This window comes from Dendrobates tinctorius, unplaced genomic scaffold (assembly GCF_039654945.1).
Source record: "Dendrobates tinctorius isolate UK_male_01 unplaced genomic scaffold, ASM3965494v1 ptg000319l, whole genome shotgun sequence".
Taxonomy (NCBI): Eukaryota; Metazoa; Chordata; class Amphibia; order Anura; family Dendrobatidae; genus Dendrobates; species Dendrobates tinctorius.
Window position 1 is genome coordinate 3,324,148 of NW_027361986.1, and position 23,426 is coordinate 3,347,573.

The 23,426-nt window shown below is 39.5% G+C and overlaps 1 protein-coding gene across 1 annotated transcript in view; it reads right to left on the reverse strand.

Moving 5' to 3' along the window:
* LOC141073897 (twist-related protein 2-like) overlaps nucleotides 1-22,997 on the reverse strand; it is a 65,794-nt gene extending 42,797 nt beyond the window's left edge. The window contains exon 1 of the mRNA XM_073561437.1: nucleotides 22,230-22,997. Within this exon, the coding sequence (XP_073417538.1) occupies nucleotides 22,269-22,757 (489 nt within the window). The 5' untranslated portion in view covers nucleotides 22,758-22,997 and the 3' untranslated portion in view covers nucleotides 22,230-22,268. The remainder of the gene's footprint in view (nucleotides 1-22,229) is intronic.
* Between the last annotated feature and the right edge of the window lie 429 nt (nucleotides 22,998-23,426).

Consider the following 23,426-nt stretch of genomic DNA (forward strand, 5'->3'; position numbering starts at 1 on the left):
GTAGGTTAATTTCAACATTGAGAGATAGAATATCAAAAATAAAATCCAGAAAATCACATTGTATAAATTATATAAATTTATTTGCAGTAAGAAATAAGTATTTGATCCCCTACCAACCATTAAGAGTTCTGGCTCCTACAGACCAGTTAGGTGCTCCTAATCAACTCGTTATCTGCATTAAAGACAGCTATCTTACATAGTCACCTTTATAAAAGACGCCTGTCCGCAGACTCAATTAATCAGTTAGACTCTAACTCTTCCTCGCCGTGTTTGGAGGAAGAGAAATGCTGCCTATGACCCAAAGAACACCATCCCCACTGTCAAGCATGGAGGTAGAAGCAAGCAGGAGGGCGGCATCGCAAGAGGATGGGAGGCGCCGGATCCAGACCTGCGACATACATCGGATCGGACCGCACCGGACCACCCCCCAGGTGAGTATAATAAAACTTATTTTTGTTATCTTGCAGGTTGGATCGGTGGCTTATCTACAGCATTATAGAATACTGTAGATAAGTCGTGAAAGGTGGTGGCCGCATCTTATAACGGTCAAAATAGCAGACAGGGTCGCTTTAAGTCTTGCTTGCCAGAGGGATCAAAAACTTATTTCTCACTGCAAAATGCAAATAAATTCATACAATGTGATTTTCTGGATTTTATTTTGATATTCTATATCTCAATGTTAAAATTAACCTACCCTTAAAATTATAGACTGTTCATGTCTTTGTCAGTGGGCAAACTTAAAAAATCAACAAGGGATCAAATACTTATTTCCCCCACTGTACCTGAGACCGGATTTGTTAGAAACTTCACATAAAATTGTTACTAATCATCACATGCAACAAAATTGTACAAAACTTTCATTTTTTTAAACTGCACTTGCCAAAAGTTGAAAATGTGGTTGTGGTCAAAATGGATTGGGTTTAGTCTTCACAATTGAGGCTGGGTTCACACGTAGCGGAACTCTCGTGGAAATTACCACGAGAATTCCGGAATTCCATTCCGCGGGAAAATCGCATTTTAAATTCCCGCGATTTTCCCCCGGAAAAGCTAGCATTTTGCAAGCGTAATTAGCTTGCAGAATTGCTAGTGTTTTCCAAGCGATCTGTAGCATCGCTTGGAGAACTGATTGACAGGTTGGTCACACTCGTCAAACATAGTGTTTGTCGAGTGTGACCAACTTTTTACTATTGAGGCCACCTATGCAGCATCAATAGTAAAAGATAAAATGTAAAAAATAATAATAATTAAAAAATTGTTATTTTCACCTTCCGACATCCCGCGCAGCCTTCCCGCCTCTCTCCACGCTCCCAGTAATCCTTTGCGACAATTACCGCGATGACGTCCGTTCTTGCGGGATCGCGACGTCTAGCGGTCATTCGTGATAACATCGCACGAATGACCGAGAGACTTCGCGATTCCGCGAGAACGGACGTCATCGCTCGCAAAGGCTTACTGGGACCGGGAGCGTGGAGAGAGGCGGGAAGGCTGCGCGGGACGTCGGAAGGTGAGAATAACAATATTTTTTATTTTAAATTCTATTTTTTACAGGGATATGGTACCCAAAGCCCGGAGGACAGTCTCCTCTCCTCCGGACCATGGGTACCATCCGCAAATGTTCTGCTTACTTTTCGCATGGTGTGCACAGCCACATGCGGAAAGTAAGCAGAACAATGCATTCCTATGGGTGAGGGATCGTCGCGGTTCCGCGAAATTAATGAGCATGCTGCGTTTTTTACCGCGAAGCGCTTCCGCCGCGGTAAAAACCGCAGAATTAGCACAGCATTGCGGAATCCCATAGGAATGCATGGAATATAACTTGTTTCTGGAGAAGTTGTAGCAGTATGTCTGTGTCTGTGTCTCTGTCTCTGTCTCTCTAGCTCCTCCACCTCTCCCCTCTTCATAGATTTTATGAGCGGCAACTCTCATTTCATTCCTGAGTGTACTGAAAATTTGTAAGACAGATTTTGCCAGTGAACCGAAAGGGAGTGACCAGTCCAGGTGGAAAAAGAGGTATTTTTCTGTAATAAGATACATTGCAAATTTTTTCTATCTTCATTTGCACTACTATGTTATGAAAAGAAAAATTAAAACATCATTATCTTTTGTATCTTTAACCCCTTCTCGACATATGACATACAGGTGTGTCGTATGTCGGGTCCTTGTTTTTGAAGCAGGCTCAGAAGTTGGGTCTGCGTTATTGCCAGCAGATGATAGTTGTCGTTCTGCCATCATCTGCCTCTAACAGCAGCGAGTGGTGATAAGCTTCACTCGTGACTGATAGCTCCTTAATTGCTGCTGTCAGACTCTGATGGTGTCATTTACCGCATGATCCTGGAGACATACTGTTCAAAGCGCTCATCAGCCCCAACACAGTGTGATTCAGAGGTGTGGCTGAGTTTACCCAGCAGCCGAAGTTCTGCTCCGTGCCTGCCATGTCAGTGATTCTATTAAAACCAGTCTGTGGCTGGTCTTTTTAGGAGATGATATATACGGCAATACTGTGTTATTAATGCATACTGTATGGTATACTGGATCAGTCAGTCACATTTTCAATTCCCCTAGTAAACAAAGTAAAAGGTAAAAAAAGAAAGTTTTAAAAAATCTAAAGAAAATTTGAATCACTCACCTTTCCCCCCCATTAAAAATAAAGAATTGAAAGACAGTCATATATGGTAGCTATATATCCGTAAAAATCTGCTCTGTCAAAATATTAAATTTATTAACCTGGAAATGGAATAACGAGAAAATAGATCAAAACTTCGGAATTGTGTTCATCTACCCCAATATGGTATCAATAAAAATATCAGGGTGTAAAAAAGTAGTTCTAACACAGTCTAATTGACTGAAAAATAGAAATGTTACAGTCCCTAGAACACAATGACACAATTTTATTTTTTAGGAATTTCTTTTTTTCACATTTAACTAAAAAAAATACACAACGTTGGTATCTGTGTAATCATATGGACCTGAATAATCATATTACAATATCACTTTTACTAAACTAAAAAAATTATTACGGAATTACGTGTTTTGCCCAATTTCAATGCAGATTTTTTTTTTCCCTATTTTCTAGTGCATTGAATGCTAAAATGTATGGTGTTATCTTCTGGTAAATAAGCAAGCCCTTGTATGGCTTTAAAAAAAGTTCTTACTTTTGGAAGAAGGTGAGGAGAAAACACAAAACGGCAAAAACTGAATATTGCCTGGTCAGGATGGACTTAAGACAAATTTCTTAAGCTCGTAGCAGGCCAACTCTTACATTTTCTTGCTTTCAGGCAGTCCCAAATGCTCTGAATTTATGTTGTACTTTTTTCACATTTGTTGTAAAACTGAATTGCCAGCCAGTCCTAATATCTACTAGTAAAAACAGTTGTGGAGGTACTACACCTAGTGTTTTTAGAAGGTTTAGCTGTAAGGGAGTGCAGATCTAGACGTTCCCTACGTGCTAGAACCCGAATAATCTCATATGATCCTCTTGAATATGAAGAGTTCAGTACCATAAATGATCTATGATAGTTGGCGGTGTTGTCTCAGATTGTACAAGGATTGGGAACCCGAGTCTCTTGTTACATTTATGGCCTTTGGTGGGTCTCTAACACAAAATTGTGTTCTGTTGTTCAGGATTCAATGGGCTTTGAGGAATTTAACTTTCTATAAAACTGGCCTTAAAAATCCATGAATGCCTGAGATAAGGGCATTACTTTAGCACTTAATACCATCTCAGTCCACTCTCTACATCACTATGGAATATGCTGTATAAATACCAGGTAAGGATTAGTCACTTTGTGATGTAACTGGAGTTGTAACAAGACATCTCTTTCCTTCTGAACATTGTGTTTCTGGGAATATGTGGGTTGGTTTTGTGATCTACTTATGACTGAGTGTTCATACTGAGCATTTTACTCATGCATGTAGACTATAGTTGAGGTGAGTCATTTTTGACCTATTCTGTCTCCATACCCAAAACTCAGGAAACAGCTCAGGTCTTTAAGAAGTCTGAAGCAGCGTTCTTAGCATTTTACTGGAGTTCCCATGTGTGCACTTGGCATATCTCAATGCACGCTAAATTATTTTGGGCAAAACTTCAGATATTTCTGGCAAAACCACTTTAGAAAATGAATTTAAAAAACAATAACGATCTGAGAAATATCGAGCACATATTTTGTTGTCCTTTGAAGAGTTTTACCCCATGGGACATGTTGAATTCTAGTGCGAGCAGCCATAAATCAGAAGTGAGATCTGTCAGGATCAGTATATTAATACTATGGTTAACTCTTGTAGTACATGTAGAAAAACAGATAATGAAGGTATATGTTTGTGATTGATGTCTGTAGACCCTAGTAAAATGTTAGATGGTTCACAGCATGTGATATAGGAATATGCCAATTCATCAGATAGGATTTCTGCCTTAGACATATTTTCTTTGTAAAGTGAAAAATTTTATACACTTAAATTATAGCGCTATAAAATCCCATTGGCATCCGCTCAAATGTACGTATAGATGTAGTTTTGTAACGTGTTAGAAATGCCAGCCAGGTTTTTGAGCAAGGCTGATGAAAGTCTTCAGCACCTTGAGTTTAAAGAAGTGGCGAGGTGCCACGTCGACAGGGGGATCCCATTAGTATGTTCTCACACATGTGAATCTAGTTGGCTTCAAACATCAAATATTATGAGTGATTTACGAGGATCGAAAGAATTCCATGTTGGATCATCACTACCTTAGAGTCCTAGCCTTAAAGGAATATTCCCAACTCAGACATTTATGGCATATACACATGATGCGCAAACCCGGTCAATGATTTTTGTCGCCTCCATGAGAGTGAACTTAAAGAGATGAGCACACGTGGCATCCTTTCCATTATCGGAAGTGTGAGACAGGACCCTCAAGATAGGTATGGATCCTAGAAGGCGGACCTACATCCATTTGACACATGTGGCATATCCATATAAATGTGGAGGATGGGAATAGCCCTTCATTCTGATTATCCCTTGAAGTGAACAGTTATATAATTTTGCACCTTGTTTGTGAAAAATGCACTTTCTATAGAGATGAGCATTTCACAGGTCTATTAACCCCAATAACCAACTCCCCATGTCGCACCTCCATAGTGTTTAAAATGTGCTTGTGCTTTTCAGAATAATAACAATAATAATCTTTATTTTTATATAGCGTTAACAAAATCCGCAGCGCTTTACAGTTTGCACACATTATCTTCGCTGTCCCCAATGGGGCTCACAAACTAAATTCCCTATCAGTTTGTCTTTGGAATGTGGGAGGAAACCGGAGTACCCGGTGGATACCCACGCAAACACGGGGAGAACATACAAACTCCTTGCAGATGTTTCCATTGGTGGAATTTGAACCCAGGACTCCAGCTCTGCAAGGCTGCAGTGCTATCCACTGAGCCACCATGCATAAGCTGTTGAGTGTGTACATGAGGAAAAACACTAATTTCTGTCCAGTGTATGACTTGTATTCTACACTTTTCACCAGTTTTCTCTATGAAGGCTTTATCTCTATTTGCAGCTGTCTTCCATACACAGTACATGTTCATAATCAAAAACAGCATGGATTGCATTACACAGCAGTACAGAGCAGTGTAGCTGTGAGTCCTGCACTGAGGTGAGATAAACATTTGCTTGAGAGCTGCAGCACGATTTGCCTCTATGTGGGCCGGTCTCTCCTCCTCCCTCCCTCTGGCGAGAGAATATTTCTCTGGTAAGATAAATTCTAATGTATCTGATATTTTCTTGTACTATTGATCTATACAAAGATTGTTGAAATAGCTGTGACCATTTAAGAAATTTTCTAAAAATCAATCCATTCCCAGGCACCGGAAGGTTATTGCTTGTATGACCTCTGCCATTCCCGCTCTCTATGAAGAAGTGAAAATTTCCCTGATTCTTCAGCTTTTTTGGGAATTATGTATCAGTTATGTCTGAAAAGAGAGGGGCACTTATTCAGGCCTTTTACCCCCAATAACCCACCAAACTATTTTGCATATTCAGGATGTTTTGATTAAATTTAATTTTTTTTCTTTTTTTTTTGCTGTGATCCTTACAGAACTGATTCTGCATAAGAAAATGACAGGGTTGGTAAGCGGTGATAACCTCTCTCTTATTGGCCATGAATAGAGTTGAGCGATACCGTCCGATACTTCAAAGTATCGTATCGGATGGTATCGGCCGATCTTTAAAAAAAGTATCGGTATCGCCGATTCCGATACCGGAAGTCCCATTCAAGTCTATGGGACTTCCGGTATCGGAATAAGAAAAACCCTTTCCTGCCCTTGTACAGCCTCTCTGGGGTCTGTACGGGCCTTTCGGGGGGCTGTGCCGGCCTGCCAGGGGGTCTGTGCAGGCTTCGGTGGTCTGTGCAGGCTCCGGGGGGCTGTGCCGGCCTGCCGGGGGGCTGTGCCGGCCTGCCGGGGGGCTGTGCAGGCTCCGGGGGGCTGTGCCGGCCTGCCGGGGGGCTGTGCCGGCCTGCCGGGGGGCTGTGCAGGCTCCGGGGGTCTGTGCAGGCATCGTCCGATGGGACTACAAGTCCCATCGGGCGATGCCTGCTACCATGACAGTGATTGACACATTAGCCAATGATGGGACAGTAGTAGTCCCATCATCCGGCTAATGTGTTAAATGTAAAAAAAAAAAAAAAATTACATGCTACATACATACAACATGCATACTACATACATGCTACATTCATACTACATACTACATACATGCTACATTCATACTACATAAATACTACATGCAACATACATACTACATATATACTACATGCATGCTACATACATACTGCATGCTACATGCATGCTACATACATACTACATACATACTACATGCTACATACATACCACATATATACTACATACATACAATACATTCATACAATACATACATAGACATACAGTACATATAACATAGAGTAACATACTTACCAATACTTGTCACATTGTTCCCCGAAGCCATTGTCTTTCCGGAATAAATATTAACATAACAAACCACAAAAATACTCACCCACGATCCGAAGCAGTCCACGAGTGTGTCCCACGATGATCTTGGGTAGAGAACGGCAGCATCAGATGATGCTGCCGTTCTCTACGGGCTGCAGGAATCCAATGACGGAAGGTAGGTATCCTTCCGCACTGTATTCCTCCGCCACTTAAAAAAAAAAAAAGTCCCTAGTCTCACTTTATGCCATTGCTGTGTGGGAAATTCCCACGCAGCAATGGCATAAAGTGAGACTAGGGACTTTTTTTTTTTTAAGTGGCGGAGGAATACAGTGCGGAAGGATACCTACCTTCCGTCATTGGATTCCTGCAGCCCGTAGAGAACGGCAGCATCATCTGATGCTGCCGTTCTCTACCCAAGATCGTCGTGGGACACACTCGTGGACTGCTTCGGATCGTGGGTGAGTATTTTTGTGGTTTGTTATGTTAATATTTATTCCGGAAAGACAATGGCTTCGGGGAACAATGTGACAAGTATTGGTAAGTATGTTACTCTATGTTATATGTACTGTATGTCTATGTATGTATTGTATGTATGTAGTATATATGTGGTATGTATGTAGTATGTATGTAGCATGCATGTAGTATATATGTAGTATGTATGTAGCATGCATGTAGTATATATGTAGCATGTATGTAGTATGTATGTGGTATGTATGTAGCATGTAGTATGTATGTAGCATGCATGTAGCATGCATGTAGTATGTATGTAGCATGCATGTAGTATGTATGTAGTATGTATGTAGCATGCAGTATGTATGTAGCATGTATGTAGTATGTATGTAGTATATATGTAGTATGTATGTAGCATGTAGTATGTATGTAGCATGTAGTATGTATGTAGCATGCATGTAGTATATATGTAGTATGCATGTAGCATGCATGTAGTATGTATGTAGTATGTATGTAGCATGTATGTAGTATGTATGTAGTATATATGTAGTATGTATGTAGCATGCATGTAGTATGTATGTAGCATGTAGTATGTATGTAGCATGCATGTAGTATGTATGTAGCATGTATGTAGTATGTATGTAGTATATATGTAGTATGTATGTAGCATGTAGTATGTATGTAGCATGCATGTAGTATGTATGTAGTATTTTTTTTTTTTTTTTTTTTTTTTTTTTTAACATTTAACACATTAGCCGGATGATGGGACTACTACTGTCCCATCATTGGCTAATGTGTCAATCACTGTCATGGTAGCAGGCATCGCCCGATGGGACTTGTAGTCCCATCGGACGATGCTTGCACAGACCCCCGGACATCAGCACAGCCCCCCGGCAGGCCGGCACAGCCCCCCGGCAGGCCGGTACAGACCCCCACAGGGTGCACAGACCACCGGCAGGCCGGCACAGCCCCCCGGCAGGCCGGCAGAGACCCCGGGCAGTCCACACAGCCCCCCGGCAGGCCGGCACAGCCCCCCGGCAGGCCGGCAGAGACCCCCGGAAGGCCCGAAATGACGGCGCATCATGATGCGCACACACCGCGCATCATGATGACGTCAGGCCATCAATCAACTGAACTTCCGATTCCGATGCCGAATTCCGATATTGAAAAAATATCGGAAGTCGGTATCGGAATTCCGATACAGCAAGTATCGGCCGATACCCGATACTTGCGGTATCGGAATGCTCAACACTAGCCATGAATCATCTCTGCTGGGTTGATAAGCATTGAATAAATACATACAGTATATAAATGCAGAAATGATCCTAGCCTTTAAAAAATGTCATTTAGGATAAAAAACATATTTGCCCACCTTTTGCATCCATTTTAGCTGTAGCAATAATTATTATAATCTTTAAGGTGTTAAGGTGTTGCTTATAAATCTTTAAGCATCACGGCCCTCATCCCCTCCTCAATCTTTAAGCATCATGGCCCTCGTCCCCTCTTCAATCTTTAAGCATCACGGCCCTCATCCTCTCCTCAATCTTTAAGCATCACGGCCCTCATCCCCTCCTCAATCTTTAAGCAGCATGGCCCTCATCCCCTCCTCAGGACCCTATGAAACTAAATCAAAGATACATACATGTGTTTTGTCCACATTAATTGTAGCAGATAAAACTGCTGTTAAATCCAGATTATGTGACCATTTTACTCCACATTTCAGCCACCATGGCCACTAGGTGCGGCTCACCCTTCTATCCTTCTACAGTGATAGTGACCATGTGCAGTTATGCTCAAGTCATTGCCTTCCTTTTGGAGTGGCTGTTGCACATGATTAATACCACTCCAGTCACAGAGGGCCCCCTTTCTCTGGATCAGTGGGGGCCTCAGCAACCGGACCCCTAGTGATCATATATCATAGCAAGGCTATAAATGGTAATGTAGGGATGAAGAAGTCCCGACCTTAAATCTGGATCCAATCAACCTTGAAGTACATAAGAGTCACTTAAGACCACCCACTTTTGGATGGGATTTACATAAAATCTGTTTCCTTTCTGACCTAGGGAAGAAGCCTGAATTTGTGATGAATGTGTCTGAAAAATCGGGACAGCCCCAACAAATTATGGCAATAATACTTACATTTATCATTTATTCTGTGGACAGAAGATACATTTTGTTTCTGGGAATAACCCATAAGGAAATCATGTATCAATGAGAGAATTAAAAAGGTGAGAAAATAATTATTTCCTATTTTAACCCACATGTAGTGTATGACTTTTTTAATGGTCTTGAAAACCAAAGTGATTTTCCTGGCAATGAAGAAAAGTCTGCCAAGCACACACTGTCACAATTCCCCAGTATGCCTCATGCGAGTGAGGGCATGTAGGCGATTTGCATGCTTGCAGTCATATGTCAACTAGTCTCTTCCAACTTTGTTCCATTCCCTTCTTTTGAAAGTGGCCGGGTAAGACTAGTTGGCATGTGACTGCAAGTATGTATATGGCTCTGTAGAGCAAAGTCTCTGGGACACAGATGTCTCTCTCTACAGGCTTTGTGCCCACAGCTTTCCTGCAGTCCTCCTGGATTATTATGGGATCCTATTATAAGATTCCTATAATGTCATGTTAAGATATTCATTTGTCATAAGTTCATAACGGTTCTGCTCGGTCTATATTACTTTCCTGTTCAAAGTGAGGCGAGTCATTTCAAGAAGAACTGTAAAGAGATGACTACACTTCACTTTTTAAAAACTTAGTGTAAAATATTAGTTCTGTTATGCAGGTAAAATATTAAAGATCAAGTTAGAAAGTAACCTTCAATAGAAGGAGATAAATCAGAAAAGAATATGTGATCAGCATACAAGTAGCACTAGCACCCTTCTATAATTGTGGGAGGAGGCATGAATGTTTGGATGACCCAGACAGTGTGGAACTAGGGAGCCAAGGGCCCACCTGTGATATTAACCCCTTGCCGACCGCTGATATGCCTTTTAACGGTGGCAATTAAGGGTACTTATGCCTCAGCGCCGCTTTTTAACGGCGCTGAGAAATAAGTGAATAGCGTCCCCCAGCTTCAGAATTTCTCTGGGGTCTTAGCTACTGGGGGTAGCTGAGACCCCAGAGAACATGATTCGGGTCGCTTTTTACTGACCTCAGTGTTGCAATCATCGTTATTAACGGAATAACTTTGACGGCAAAAAAAAGTCAGATTTCCCATTTAATTTCTCTCTCTTCTGATATGATCGCACATCAGAGGAGAGAGAAATCGGGTCCCTCCAGTGTCCCTGCATCCACCCGTGAAGTCCCCTACCTGCGGCATCTTCCGGGAAGAAAATGTCAGGCGCATGCGCAGGGCACCCGCCGAGATCTGCCGGCCGGCATCCGGCAACAATAGGAAATTTTTCCTATTGGTTAATTTTCATCACTGTGATAGACCCTATCACAGTGATTGAAATAAAAAAAATAATAAATCAAACCCCCTTTATCACCCCCTTAGTTAGGTAAAAATAATAAAATAAAAAATATATTTATTTCCATTTTTCCATTAGGGTTAGAGTTGGGCTAAAGTTGGGGTTAGGGTTGGGCTAGGGTTAGGGTTGGGTCTAGGGTTGGGCTAAAGTTAGGCTTGGGCTAGAGTTAGTGTTGTGGTTATGGTTGGGATTACGGTTATTGATGGGATTAGGGTTAGGGGTGTGTTAAGGTTAGGTTTGTGGTTATGGTTATGGTTTGGATTAGGATTAGGGGTGTGTTGGGATCAGGGTTGGAGTTAAAATTGGGGGGATTCCACTGTTTAAGTACATCAGGGGGTCTCCAAACGTGACATGGCGCCAAAGTTCAAAAAGTCAAAAGGTGCTCCCTCCCTTCTGAGCCCTGCCATGCGCCCAAACAGTGGCTTTCACACATATACGAGGTATTGGCGTACTCAGGAGAAATCACACAACAAATTTTTTGGTCTATTTTCTCCTGATACCCTTGTGAAAATAAAAAAAGATTGGTTTCAAAGACATTTTTTTGTGAAAAAAAAGTAAAATGTTCATTTTTTTCCCCAAATTTCAGTTTTTTTTTCATAAATAAACACAAGTTATATCGATCAAAGAAATTTTACTACTAACATGAAGTACAATATATCACGAAATCAGTGGGATACGTTGAAGCTTTCTAGAGCTATAACCTCCTAAAGTGACAGTAGTCAGAATTGTAAAAATTGGCTTGGTCATTAAGTACCAAATTAGCTCTGTCACTAAAGCGCTAATTCTTGGGGTCCCACTGTTCAGCTACATGTAATATTATTTGACATGTGCTCACAAATTTTGCACAAATAATAAACTGGCTAGTTTGATAAAAGTAATCTATCATCAGCCCTAGTGGCCATTGTAAGATGCAAGATTACTAATTTATTTTTATTTTTTTATGAAAAAAAACATTGCTAACTTTAAAAGAAAAAAATATCCATATAACACAAAAACTTGGTTTAAACAACAGGTTATTTCTGGTGATAGCTTTGTCTGTTCATGTTGGATTAAGTCTTTGAAAAACTGCTCATGTAGAAGAGTGGGGGGCCCAATACTGAACAGAGGCCCACCAGGGGTTCACCTGCTCTCCTGTGTGCCAGTCTGAGCTTGGATACTATACCATAATATGGTCTCCCACCACTTTACCTTCAGTGAGCTCCTTAGAGCTGGACATTACTTGGTGTAGGCAGTGACATCTCTTTGGCTTAGTCATGCACCATTCCTTCCATATTCCCTGGTTAGTATAAAATCTTCATTCTCATATGACCATAGGCACGATGATAATTCTGTTAGTTTAGAAACAGTGCAATATGTATGTACACTGTCTTCTATCATATCATTGAGGCACAGGAGAAAAGCTTCTAGGTAGGGGTACGTGAACCAAGATCCCCATAGAGGCCGAGAGGGACGAAGCTTCAATAGAAGGAAAGTTTATGAGTATCATTTGAAAGGATATCCAACTAAAGGCAACTCCAGTACCGCAAGGAAGTCTTTGTCCTCACTGATATCATCTTCTAACATACCCTTTAAGCCGAGGACCAGATAGACACCAGAGGACAATATATGTGAAATGGATAAATCCCATATAGTGCCAGCTGCTGCCATGACTGACGTAAGAATAAACTGATCATTCTGGGAAATACATTTGTTCCTGGAGTTTGATGTCTGTAAAAATGACATTTACTGTAACATTCCTAGTACTAGCACAAGCCATTCCCCAAGTTAGCACTTTAGGATTGGGAGGCCACATCTCCTCCACCTGAGGGTAGCCTCAACCTCCCCTTCTACGTCTACATCAAACTGCTTCAAAGGCATTGGAAGGCATGTGTGACTTAAACGTTCAGGAGGCTATTAACCACACAGAGTAAGTAAAAAAAGCTGGGGATATCACATAAAAGAGCCGAAACTGTAAACATCTGCTGTGGGGTGGAAGTGGGGTCCTTCTCAAGACATTTCATAGTCCACGTCAAGTTAGAGAGGGCTCCGCAGCAAATACAAGAGGCGCCTTACACACTAATATCTGAGATCTCTGTAGAGGGCTTAATAGCGGACACCAAGCAATATCATAAGCGTAATACAAAATACCTACATAATGTTAAAAATAAAATGTTGTTATATAAGCAATATTCATAATAGTAAGAAAGAGCCATTGTAAAGTATTACCCCCCTAATAGAAAAATCCCCTAATACTTAATTGTCTTATCCTCCGATCTTTGTTATTCTATCCTTCCTGCACCCACACGGGCTCATCAGCTCCTAATAGCCGCATACCTGATAGTACCGGCACTGCTCCATCGCGATTGGTGATAACCACAGTGCGTCAGTTCACAGCTCTCCCTAACAAAGTAGAACTACCGTAATTATTTTTACAAAGAAAATCAATTCTACCTATCTATTATCTATCTTTCTATCTATCTATTATCTATCTATCCATTATCTATCATCTATCTATTGTCTATCTATCTATATATTATCTATCTATTATGTATCTATCTATTTAATATCTATCTATCTATCTAATATCTATTATCTATCTAATATCTATCTATTATCTATCTGTCTACAGTATTATCTTTCTATCTATCTATTATTTCTCTATTATCTATCTATTATCTATTTATAGAACTATCCATCTAACTACACAGAAAAAAAGACATCACTTCACATTTCAGTTTAGTGCAAGAACTTTTTATTGCTTATCTATTTATCTCAACTATTTGGTTACTTGTAGAACACAGATCTCTTTTTCTAATTAGCTTTTTCAGATATCAATTGTTGCAGAAATGAAAAGAATATAAAAACTGGCTAACATCTATCTCATATCTATGTACTGTATGTATCTATGTGTATATATCTGTCTCATATCTATATGTTACAAATCAATCTCATATCTATCTATCTAGAAAAAATTGAGCAGAGAGCAGCCCCTGAGCAATGGCAATAGTTGGGTGAAGGGCTTCACAGGGTCATACCAGTCCTTATGTTAGAAAAATCAAAGAGCAGCACACCATCATTTCGGTGCAAGAAACGCTCTTCTAATAGCCCATTTGGGCGCGACGTTTCAGCTCTGTATGTGAGCCTCTTTCATGCTGTCCGTGCATATTTTCTTTTGTCGGCTCATTTGGGACATTTTTACACCTGGCAGATTTATAGCAGAAATGATGGGACTGTCGCATTTGTCGGAGTCGGATTTTCAGATAGCCATGTACACGCTCCAGAAACCACTCCAGTCCCATGTAAATTATGAATGGATTTAAGTTGCTGAACAAACCTGCCGCATGTGATCTGCTTTTCTCTTTTAATTTTTGCTTATGATTGGTAATAGATCATTTTTGGGGTCCTGAAGATGAGCCTGGGAGAAAAATAAATGCTCATTTATTATGTATGGGTCATCATATGACATTATTTAAATTTGTAGTATTCAAATTCAAGATGAAAAATGAATACTTTTTTTGTTTTCCTTTGGCTATACTGAATTTTTTTTTTGTAAGAATATTTACAAACCCAGCAGAATCTTATCAGTTGCGACCTCAGCAGCTTGTTCTTCTTTTATCCCAGTTTACCCACGTTCAGGTACATGACACAACAATCATTTAATTCATTTCTTACACATTTTTCCATCCTCTTTACAATTTTCTATCAATTTCAAATGTAATAAATGTGAATTAAATCTAAATATTTAAAATAACGAAGTCAAAGTACGGTAATCATTTTAGCCCCAGTTGTTTTAATATTCATTTTAGACAATTATGACTTGAACTAAAGCATGCAATTCAGAATTCTTTTGGGGTCTTAGTTCCTTTATATTTGGATCAACTGGTTTTCTTTTTTTTACTTTATTTTATGTAATTTGAACAGTACCCTACTTTTCTATAATTTCTGATTTCTTAATTTACACAAATCCTGTGTTCCTTGCATTCTCTACTGTGTTGACCTCATTCTTACGTAAATTATCCTTTATGCTTTTGGTACATTTTTTTATAAGTCTATTGATTATAAAGTTAATATTGACAATTTTTCTTAAACCTTTACATAAATTATATTAATTCTTAAGCCTTTACATAAATTATATTTTGTGAGGTTGGTTTTGACCAGTAATTCATGATTCTCTATAATACATTATTTAGCAGTGTTATCAGTTACTGGCACCATAGTAAAGTGCTACTGTGCTTATAATGAGTGCCCGGAGGTTTTTTTCCCCCATTGGACTACTAAATTAATAGTATAATTATTTAACTATCGAAATAAACATTGCCTTCCATATATTCTGATTGCTGCTATACATTTCACTTTTATCCTTTGGGCACTGCAGAACAGGCCACAAACGTATGAAATATAATTGAATTTACATAATCTAGTTAAGATGTTTGCTTTTGGGAAAGTGACACCAGCAAAAGTGAATCTGGGAACAGCAAACTGCAATGTTACCTACTAATCAGTCCATGTTTCCAGATTGCTACAATCAGTAGAGATGTCACAAACTGGCCTACTGTCTATAGATGTTACAAACCGGCCTACGGTCTATAGATGTCATAAAACGGCCTACTGTCTATACATGTCACAAACCGGCCTACAGTCTATACATGTCACAAACCGGCCTACAGTCTATACATGTTACAAACCGACCTACTGTTTATACATGTCGCAAACCGACCTACTGTCTATATATGTCACAAACCGGCCTACAGTCTATACATGTCACAAATCGGCTGACTGTCTATACATGTCACAAACCGGCCTACGGTCTATACATGTCACAAACTGGCCTACAGTCTATACATGTCACAAACCGGCCTACAGTCTATACATGTCACAAACCGGCCTACTGTCTATACATGTCACAAACCAGCCTACGGTCTATACATGTCACAAACCGGCCTACGGTCTATACATGTGACAAACTGGCCTACAGTCTATACATGTCACAAACTGGCCTACTGTCTATACATGCCACAAGCCGGCCTACAGTCTATAGATGTCACAAACCGACCTACGGTCTATAGATGTCATAAACCGGCCTACTGTCTATACATGTCACAAACCGGCCTACTGTCTATACATGTCACAAACCGACCTACTGTCTATACATGTCACAAACCAGCCTACTGTCTATACATGTCACAAACTGGCCTACTGTCTATAGATGTCATAAACCGGCCTACTGTCAATACATGTCACAAACCGGCACATAGTCTATAGATGTCTATAGACCTGTCTACTGAAAGGCAAACACAAAAACTCAACATGTGTTGTGGATCCTTTAGACTCTTTTTTTTTTCTCTGTTTTATATTTAGGAAAGGAATTTTTCATTTACTGAGCATAGAGATCAGGAGGATGTGTCCTCTCAACACGACACATTTCAGAGCTTCCCAGATTGTTGACACTGACAGGGGTAAGGGTTACTTTATCTAGCCTAGCGTCATATTGTGAATTTACACAAGACACTGCCAGAGTCTTCTGATCCTGATGCGTGCAGTCTGTAGGCACTGATGTAAAACAGGAGAGATTTCAAAATGCAGTATTCATGAAAAGCCTGAACTAGTCATAAAGAACTGATCATCTATTATCTATCTATATATCTATTATTTATTTATCATCTATCTATCCATTACCTATCTATATCTATCTATTATCTATTATTTGTCTATCTATTATCTATCTATCTATCCCATATCTATCTATCTATCTATCTATCTATCTAGTTTTCTATCTATTTTCTAACTATTACCTATATAGCTATCTATCTACAGTTAGTAGCCATCTACAGTATCTATCTCTGTCTAGAAAAGTAGGTGCAATAGAAAAAATAGGGTGCAAGTCCTCAGAGGCACAACTAGTCCTCCAATATATCCCAAAAAATCGAGGCAGCACTCCAATGTGGAAAGGTAGAAAAATATTTAATAGCCTATAATGGCAATGGTGACGTTTCAGTCCAACTGAGGACCTTTCTCAAGGCTTGTTAAAGGTCCTCAGTTGGACCGAAACGTTGCCATTATGGACAATTAAATATTTTCCATATTAGAGTGCTGCCTCGATTTTTTATTATCCATCTATCTCATATCTATCTATCTATCTATCTATCTCATATCTATCTATTTATCTATCTCATATCTATCTATTTCACAGGTGTCCATCTATATATCTATCTACCTATCTTCTATGTTATATTTATCTGTGAATTATGTATAATGTCTCTCTAATTAGATATAGACATTACTCTCTGCTCTTGACACTCACCTTTTTACACAGTTTTACATGGGATCTACTCTTTAGAACTGATATGTTTTATATTTGGATTACAAAAGGAAGCACCTGGATAATAATAGAAGGAGCATATGGAGGGAAGTATCTGGACAGAAAATAATGGCACAGTAGTAAGAGATTTTTCTTACAAAATCTATAGCAATAATAATATTTGATGTGATAAACTGTATGTAATGAACAGCATTCACCAGCCTACAGTATACATGGCTGCATACATACATGTGTCTAACTCTGCCAGGTGTTAGTTCTCTTTTCCAGTAGAAGTGATTTTTCTGTAGTACATTTCCAGTAGCTAGTTAGTAATGGGTGCGGGTAAAGGCAATGGTCATAGTATTGATAAAGAAGCTGTTCAGCTAATATATGGTTAATTGACAGATGTGAAGCATGTTATACTGGGATTCACCATGGGATCCTTTACCTCCATGAGACATCTTTGTTTTATCTGTACCGAGCAGACAGCAAGTGACGCCATCGAAAAAAGAGCAGAAATATTGGACGCCTCTAAAACTTTACATTATCAATAAAAATAAAAGTTGAGAAACGGAACAAAAGAACAAAAATAATGGGGATAGAAGAGAGGACGTAGATACAATGAGAATATAAACCTCAACATTGTGAGGTCAAGACTGATGACTATGTATGTACTATTGTCATCCTTGAGACGCGCAGACATCCCTTAAGATTGACTGCAATCAAGAAACCTTAGCTGAAAATCAAAGTCTTTGTCTCCAGTTATATCTTCTTACATTGGCTGTGACCCTAAAGTTTTCCATTGCAGAACTCCACAGATCTACTAATGTTCCCATCCAGCGTTTCACATGATCAGTGCAGGAAGATGAAAACCGATCTATACAGGAAAGAAAAAATCCCCAGGAATAGATTGAACTCCTCTGTGTAAATCAGCAAAAAGGAGGAACGCTAATCCTCATAGCAGGCTGCGTGTCATGGCCAGGATTCTACTGTCTGTTGCCAGATTTTGGGAGTACAAGTGCAGACGCCTGAGTAGAGCACTAGGCAGGATTGCTATAGATCTGAAGGCTGACTTGCCTTGACAGCTGATAAGGCAGTACACCGACCGGCCACTGTTTAGCAGTTGTATCTCTACAATGGATCACTTTTAACCCATTGCATCTTACTATTAGAGATGAGCAAATTTGTTTGGATTCGGTTCCGAATACGATTGGCATCGAATTTTGTTTTTGCAATATTCATCGAACACAGCCGAACGTCATTAGAGTCAATGGGAGTAGAACTGTTCGGAACCGATCATAAGACAAACATTCCGCACGAATAGTGTTCGAATATGGTCCAAATATGTCAAAATCAGATTCAGGCACAAAAACCAAATTCGTTCATCTCTACTTACTATGTAAGATTTTATGACAAAGCAAATTATATTGGTTAAAAGGACAATAAAGACTTTGTATATAATTTCCTGTACCCATGTGTGATTGTGTTAGCTTTATCCGGGGGGCATTGGCCGGCCAGGCATGCGGCCCAGATGCCGGGTGGTAAGAAGGGCACTAACAAGTAACTTTTCCCCATGTGATGGAGAGCCTCGCACTAGACTCATAGTATATTTGTTCCACATGGACACTTCTAATGTCAATTTGCCTTATGCAATATTAGCAAATTGGACAATATTGAGTTTCAGTATTCATTTTTTTTACTATATTTTATTAAAAAAAAAATGAAAAACATGAAGTCTTAAAAGTTACGTTATTATTTTCCCTTATGTTTTTAGAAACACGAAAGCCATTCGCTCTTCCATCCAACAGAAGATTGACAGTCCCTGACATCTTATACACAGAGCGCTATTCCCTGCGCTTCCTGGAGCTAAAAAAAAAGAAAAAAAAGAAATAACTAACAGCCTGTAGCTCATTTGCTCCTGTGATTTGCTAAAGGCCCCGACAGGAGCAGACGGGTCAAGTGTTAATTAAACAAACATGATTTTGACATTTGTCTCTGTAGATGAATGTGTCCAATAAAACCCCTTCCCCATGGTGAACTCAGAATAATGGATCACCTTCATTACAACACGTGCTGGTGGAAACAGGACTGGACAAATCTAGAAATGTACATGTGAACGAAGAAGAGGTGCTGGGTTTACTTTTATAGGAGAAAGAATAATTTAATTTAAATTTTAATATTTGCCGAATTTAAGCTAATTAACACTTTTACTGCTATTGGTATAAAAAAAAGTTATAATAATAGCATAAAGGAAAAAATAATAGTATAATTTATAGCTAGTAGTGGTGCTAGAAATAATTGTGATATTAATTATTATTATTATTATTATTATTATTATTATTATTAATACTAATCTATGTTATCCTATATTCTATATATTCTATATACTATAGGTAATGGCAGTAGTACTTTTTTATGCCACACTTAATAATAGTTGCATTAAATGTATTATACCTAAGAATCACAATTTATAATACTTTTTGGGAGAATAAGTAGCAGTAATGGTCATAGCAATATTAACATAGTACAGATATTATTAGCAGCGGAAGTGATGGTAATGGTTGTATTAATAGAGGATATATAACTGGAGTTATTAGTATTATTATTAGTAGTAGTATTTTAGTTGTTTTTTATTGTATCATTAGTAGATATGGCAGAATTGGGTTTGTAGCAATACAGAAAGGTCCAGCTACTATTAACAGTAGTGTCAATGGTTGCAAAATTAGAATTCTATTTTGGCCGAAAGCATAAATAACACATAATAATTATTAGAGTCAAAGTTGTAGAAAATAAGTGATGTAATAGAAGTAGTATTACAAGTGCAGGTATTTATGCTACCTTTAGTATATGTGAAAGTAATAGAATTTGGGTGTCAGTAATACTATGAAAGCTATTATTAGTAGTATTATTATTTTGATAGATTAATGAACTAATAATAATAATCATGATGATGATGATAATTTAATGATTCTTCTTAGTAAACAGTGTCAGTAATGGTGCGGTTGTGATAGTATTAGTAGGTTAGCAGTAGTTTTGGCAGCAGTATTGACAGTATGTTATCACTAAGTTTTATTATTATCATCATTAGGAAAATGAATAGTGGGGGCAGCATTGTTAAAGATGCATATATTATTATACTCATCATTATTAGTAGCAGTGGTATTCCATTAAGTAATTATTTTTAGTGGTGGGGGTGTAATAAGAATTATGTTGTGTTTGTTTATTTTCTATTTTTACGTCTACATCTAATATATCTAAATATTATATCCACACTTTCCCTTTTTATTCTATTTCATTGCCAGTTGATTTTTTTTTATTGTGTATAGATCGGCTGCATGTACACTGAGCTGCGAACATAACATATGTTAAATCTCTACAGAAGGGTCTGGATGACACCTGCCCCGGTTGCAGCATGTGGCAGGGTCATGGGTAATGACAAGCCATGTCTATTTTGCCTTGGAAGACTTTGACTTGAATTCCACCGCCTCCGATTCCTAACGGTTTACGATACGACTTCAGGGAATATAAACGCTTTATTACTCACTGAGTGTGTATGATAGGATACTGAAGTGATGACTTTAGCATATGAGGCCATGATGTAAGCCCAGTCAGATTATGTAGTACAGCTAAATCTGACATTGTGGGGCTGTGCAGCCCCCCATGTGTTCAGCGACAAAAAGTCATGTTTATTTTACCAAATCCCAAATGCATAAGGAAACAAGCTCTGTGCTACAAAACATGCGAGCTGAAGAGTTTTCTGTACGGATGAAGACTTTGTGCTTTGATATCGGTCTTGTCAACACGAAATAAATAACCCATGTTCTACAGATGTGAGCTGCCCAGATCTGTGCTCCAGTTGACATGAGCTTTGAGATCTCTGGAGGTTTCGCTAAGTTGCTGTAAAGACTTCTGTAATAGGGAGGTGAGTCTGGACACACAATGCACACTTCTTAATGGACTTTGTAACATTTACAGTTAAGACAATAAAATTATATAATAAGTGAAATAACTGGTACACTGGTCCAAAATATCGAAAAAGGGGGTCCTTATTTAAAAAGTGATGTTTCAGATTGGATATAGTCTTTACATATCTGATAAGTGGATTATATGGATGTCAGGAAGTACATTTTATTGAAAGTTCACCATTGGGAGATGTGGTTTGGATGTATCACTGTTGAATGTATGGTTTGAATGTAGGGAGGATGGGTAATAAGAAAACGTGGAGTCGAAAGGACATTTTTACATCTCATTGGACTTCACACTTGAGAAATTGCTTGCACAAGGAACATATAATATATTATTTCACATGTTGGAATAGTCTCCTTGGAGGTAAGGAGTCTGAAGGCATTAAATGTATGTGTTCCAATGCAGAGATTTATTATAACTATAACATAATAAACATTGCTATATTGCTTAGTCAACCATTCCAACGAGTCACGTCTGGTCAGTGGGCTGTGGACAATGCGCTGTGCACCTTGCCTTGAGCTAAGTGTGGTGAAAGCGTTACTGGTTGTACAATTCAATCAGCCTGGATAATGTAATGAAGGAAGTGCTTGTTCCTAGTTTCCGCACAGGAGACATGATTAACTATGAAAAGTGATAATGTGGCCTAGGTCAGCCTGACCGTGATATTGTCTAATTTGCAACAGGAGTGCACGCCGTCCCTTCTGTTTAGCTGCAAGTTCATATGGCAAAGGTAATAGTGACATGTGCTCCTGCAAGACTGAGAGTGCTGCTAGGAAGGTTGTAGATCACGAACCTTAGGTGGGCTTGACACAGCTGGAGAGTGCGGATACTAACAGTGGGATATTATGTATTCCTTTTAAAGGCAAAATTTAAAGAATTAGTTTAGATTGTATGGAATCTGGAGTATTTGGATTCATGAGAAAGCCATATGTGCAGTACGTCTGTTGTTCTTTCATTTCATGACATGTTATCTGCTAAGACAATTCTTAGAAGACCCAAAGTGATCATCTTAAACATCCAGATGACCTGAATTATTCCTCTTCCTGGTAATATATATCTAATGCCGACGACTTCATATAAATATGTGACATGCTTTCTGGTATCCACGTACCTTCTTACACAGCAGACAAGAGAGGCATCATTGGCGGGTTCAGTGGGAGGCAGACATGGACCAAGCACCTTCCATTCTCCACACTGAGAAGGCGTAGCTGAGTCTTTCATGGGCAAGGTAGTTACAACTGGCAATCTTGTGGTCCAGCTCATCGCTCTGCAACACCTGGTACAGGAAATCAATATAGCGTGAAGCCAGCTTCAGGGTCTGTATTTTGCTTAGCTTATCAGATGGCAACGTAGGAATGATTTTTCTGAGCTCTGCAAACGCATCATTTAGGGACTGTGTACGCTGCCGCTCTCTCACGTTGGCAATGATTCTCTGTGTGTGTACATCCTCAAACGTATCTAATTGGGGGCTCCTTTTGTTACGCTTGCATGGAGGTGAAAGGGGTACCCTCCCTTCACCACCTTTGCCTACCAGAATGGTGCGCTTACGTATGGCCTTCTGCTGTTGGCGCTCAGCCTCTTCTTCACTGGTTACCAGGCTGCCTTCAGGGGAGTCAGGGCATGTTCCTTCTTCTTTCATCTTGTATGCACTGGTCCCTGGTGCCTCAGCCCTATTTCTGATCCTCCCCCAGGAGCCAACAAGGGGATGCTGTCTTATTGTTGCCAGGACCTTTTAAAGTGGTAGAAGCAACAGTGTGTATTCAATATGGAAGAAGAATGTGGAAGGGTAGGTGGCAGTGCCAGCAAGATTGGTAGTCAGTTGTACCTCCCAGCTGCCTCACACAGAGTGTGTGCTCCTGAACTTAGCAGGCTTCCTGAATAATTCTCCAATCCTTCCCTCTTTTCTTTCACTCCTCATTTTTGGATGTTAAGGAGGGATTTCACAAGAATTTGGCCCAGTGCTTCTTCTGATTGGATCACCCTAACTGAATAACATGGGAGGAGGGATCCTTGACTTCTAACTTCTTCCTTGATTTTAAATAGCTCCTTTACCCCCCTCCTTCTCTCCTTTCCTTCAGTCAAAACCAATCCATCATGGAAAGGTAGTATAAACGTTGCTGGACATTATGGGTTCCAGATTTTAGCCCTGCAGGCACAGATGCACAGTGAACGGAAGGCTGAAGCAGACTGCCCATCAAGAAAAAAGTAACAAAGAGGCGGCATCAGACCCCTAAGGCGCCACTAAGGGGGCACAAGGGCCTTTACCAAAGAGTCATTGCTACCCCTTATATCTTTTGGACACCTCTTC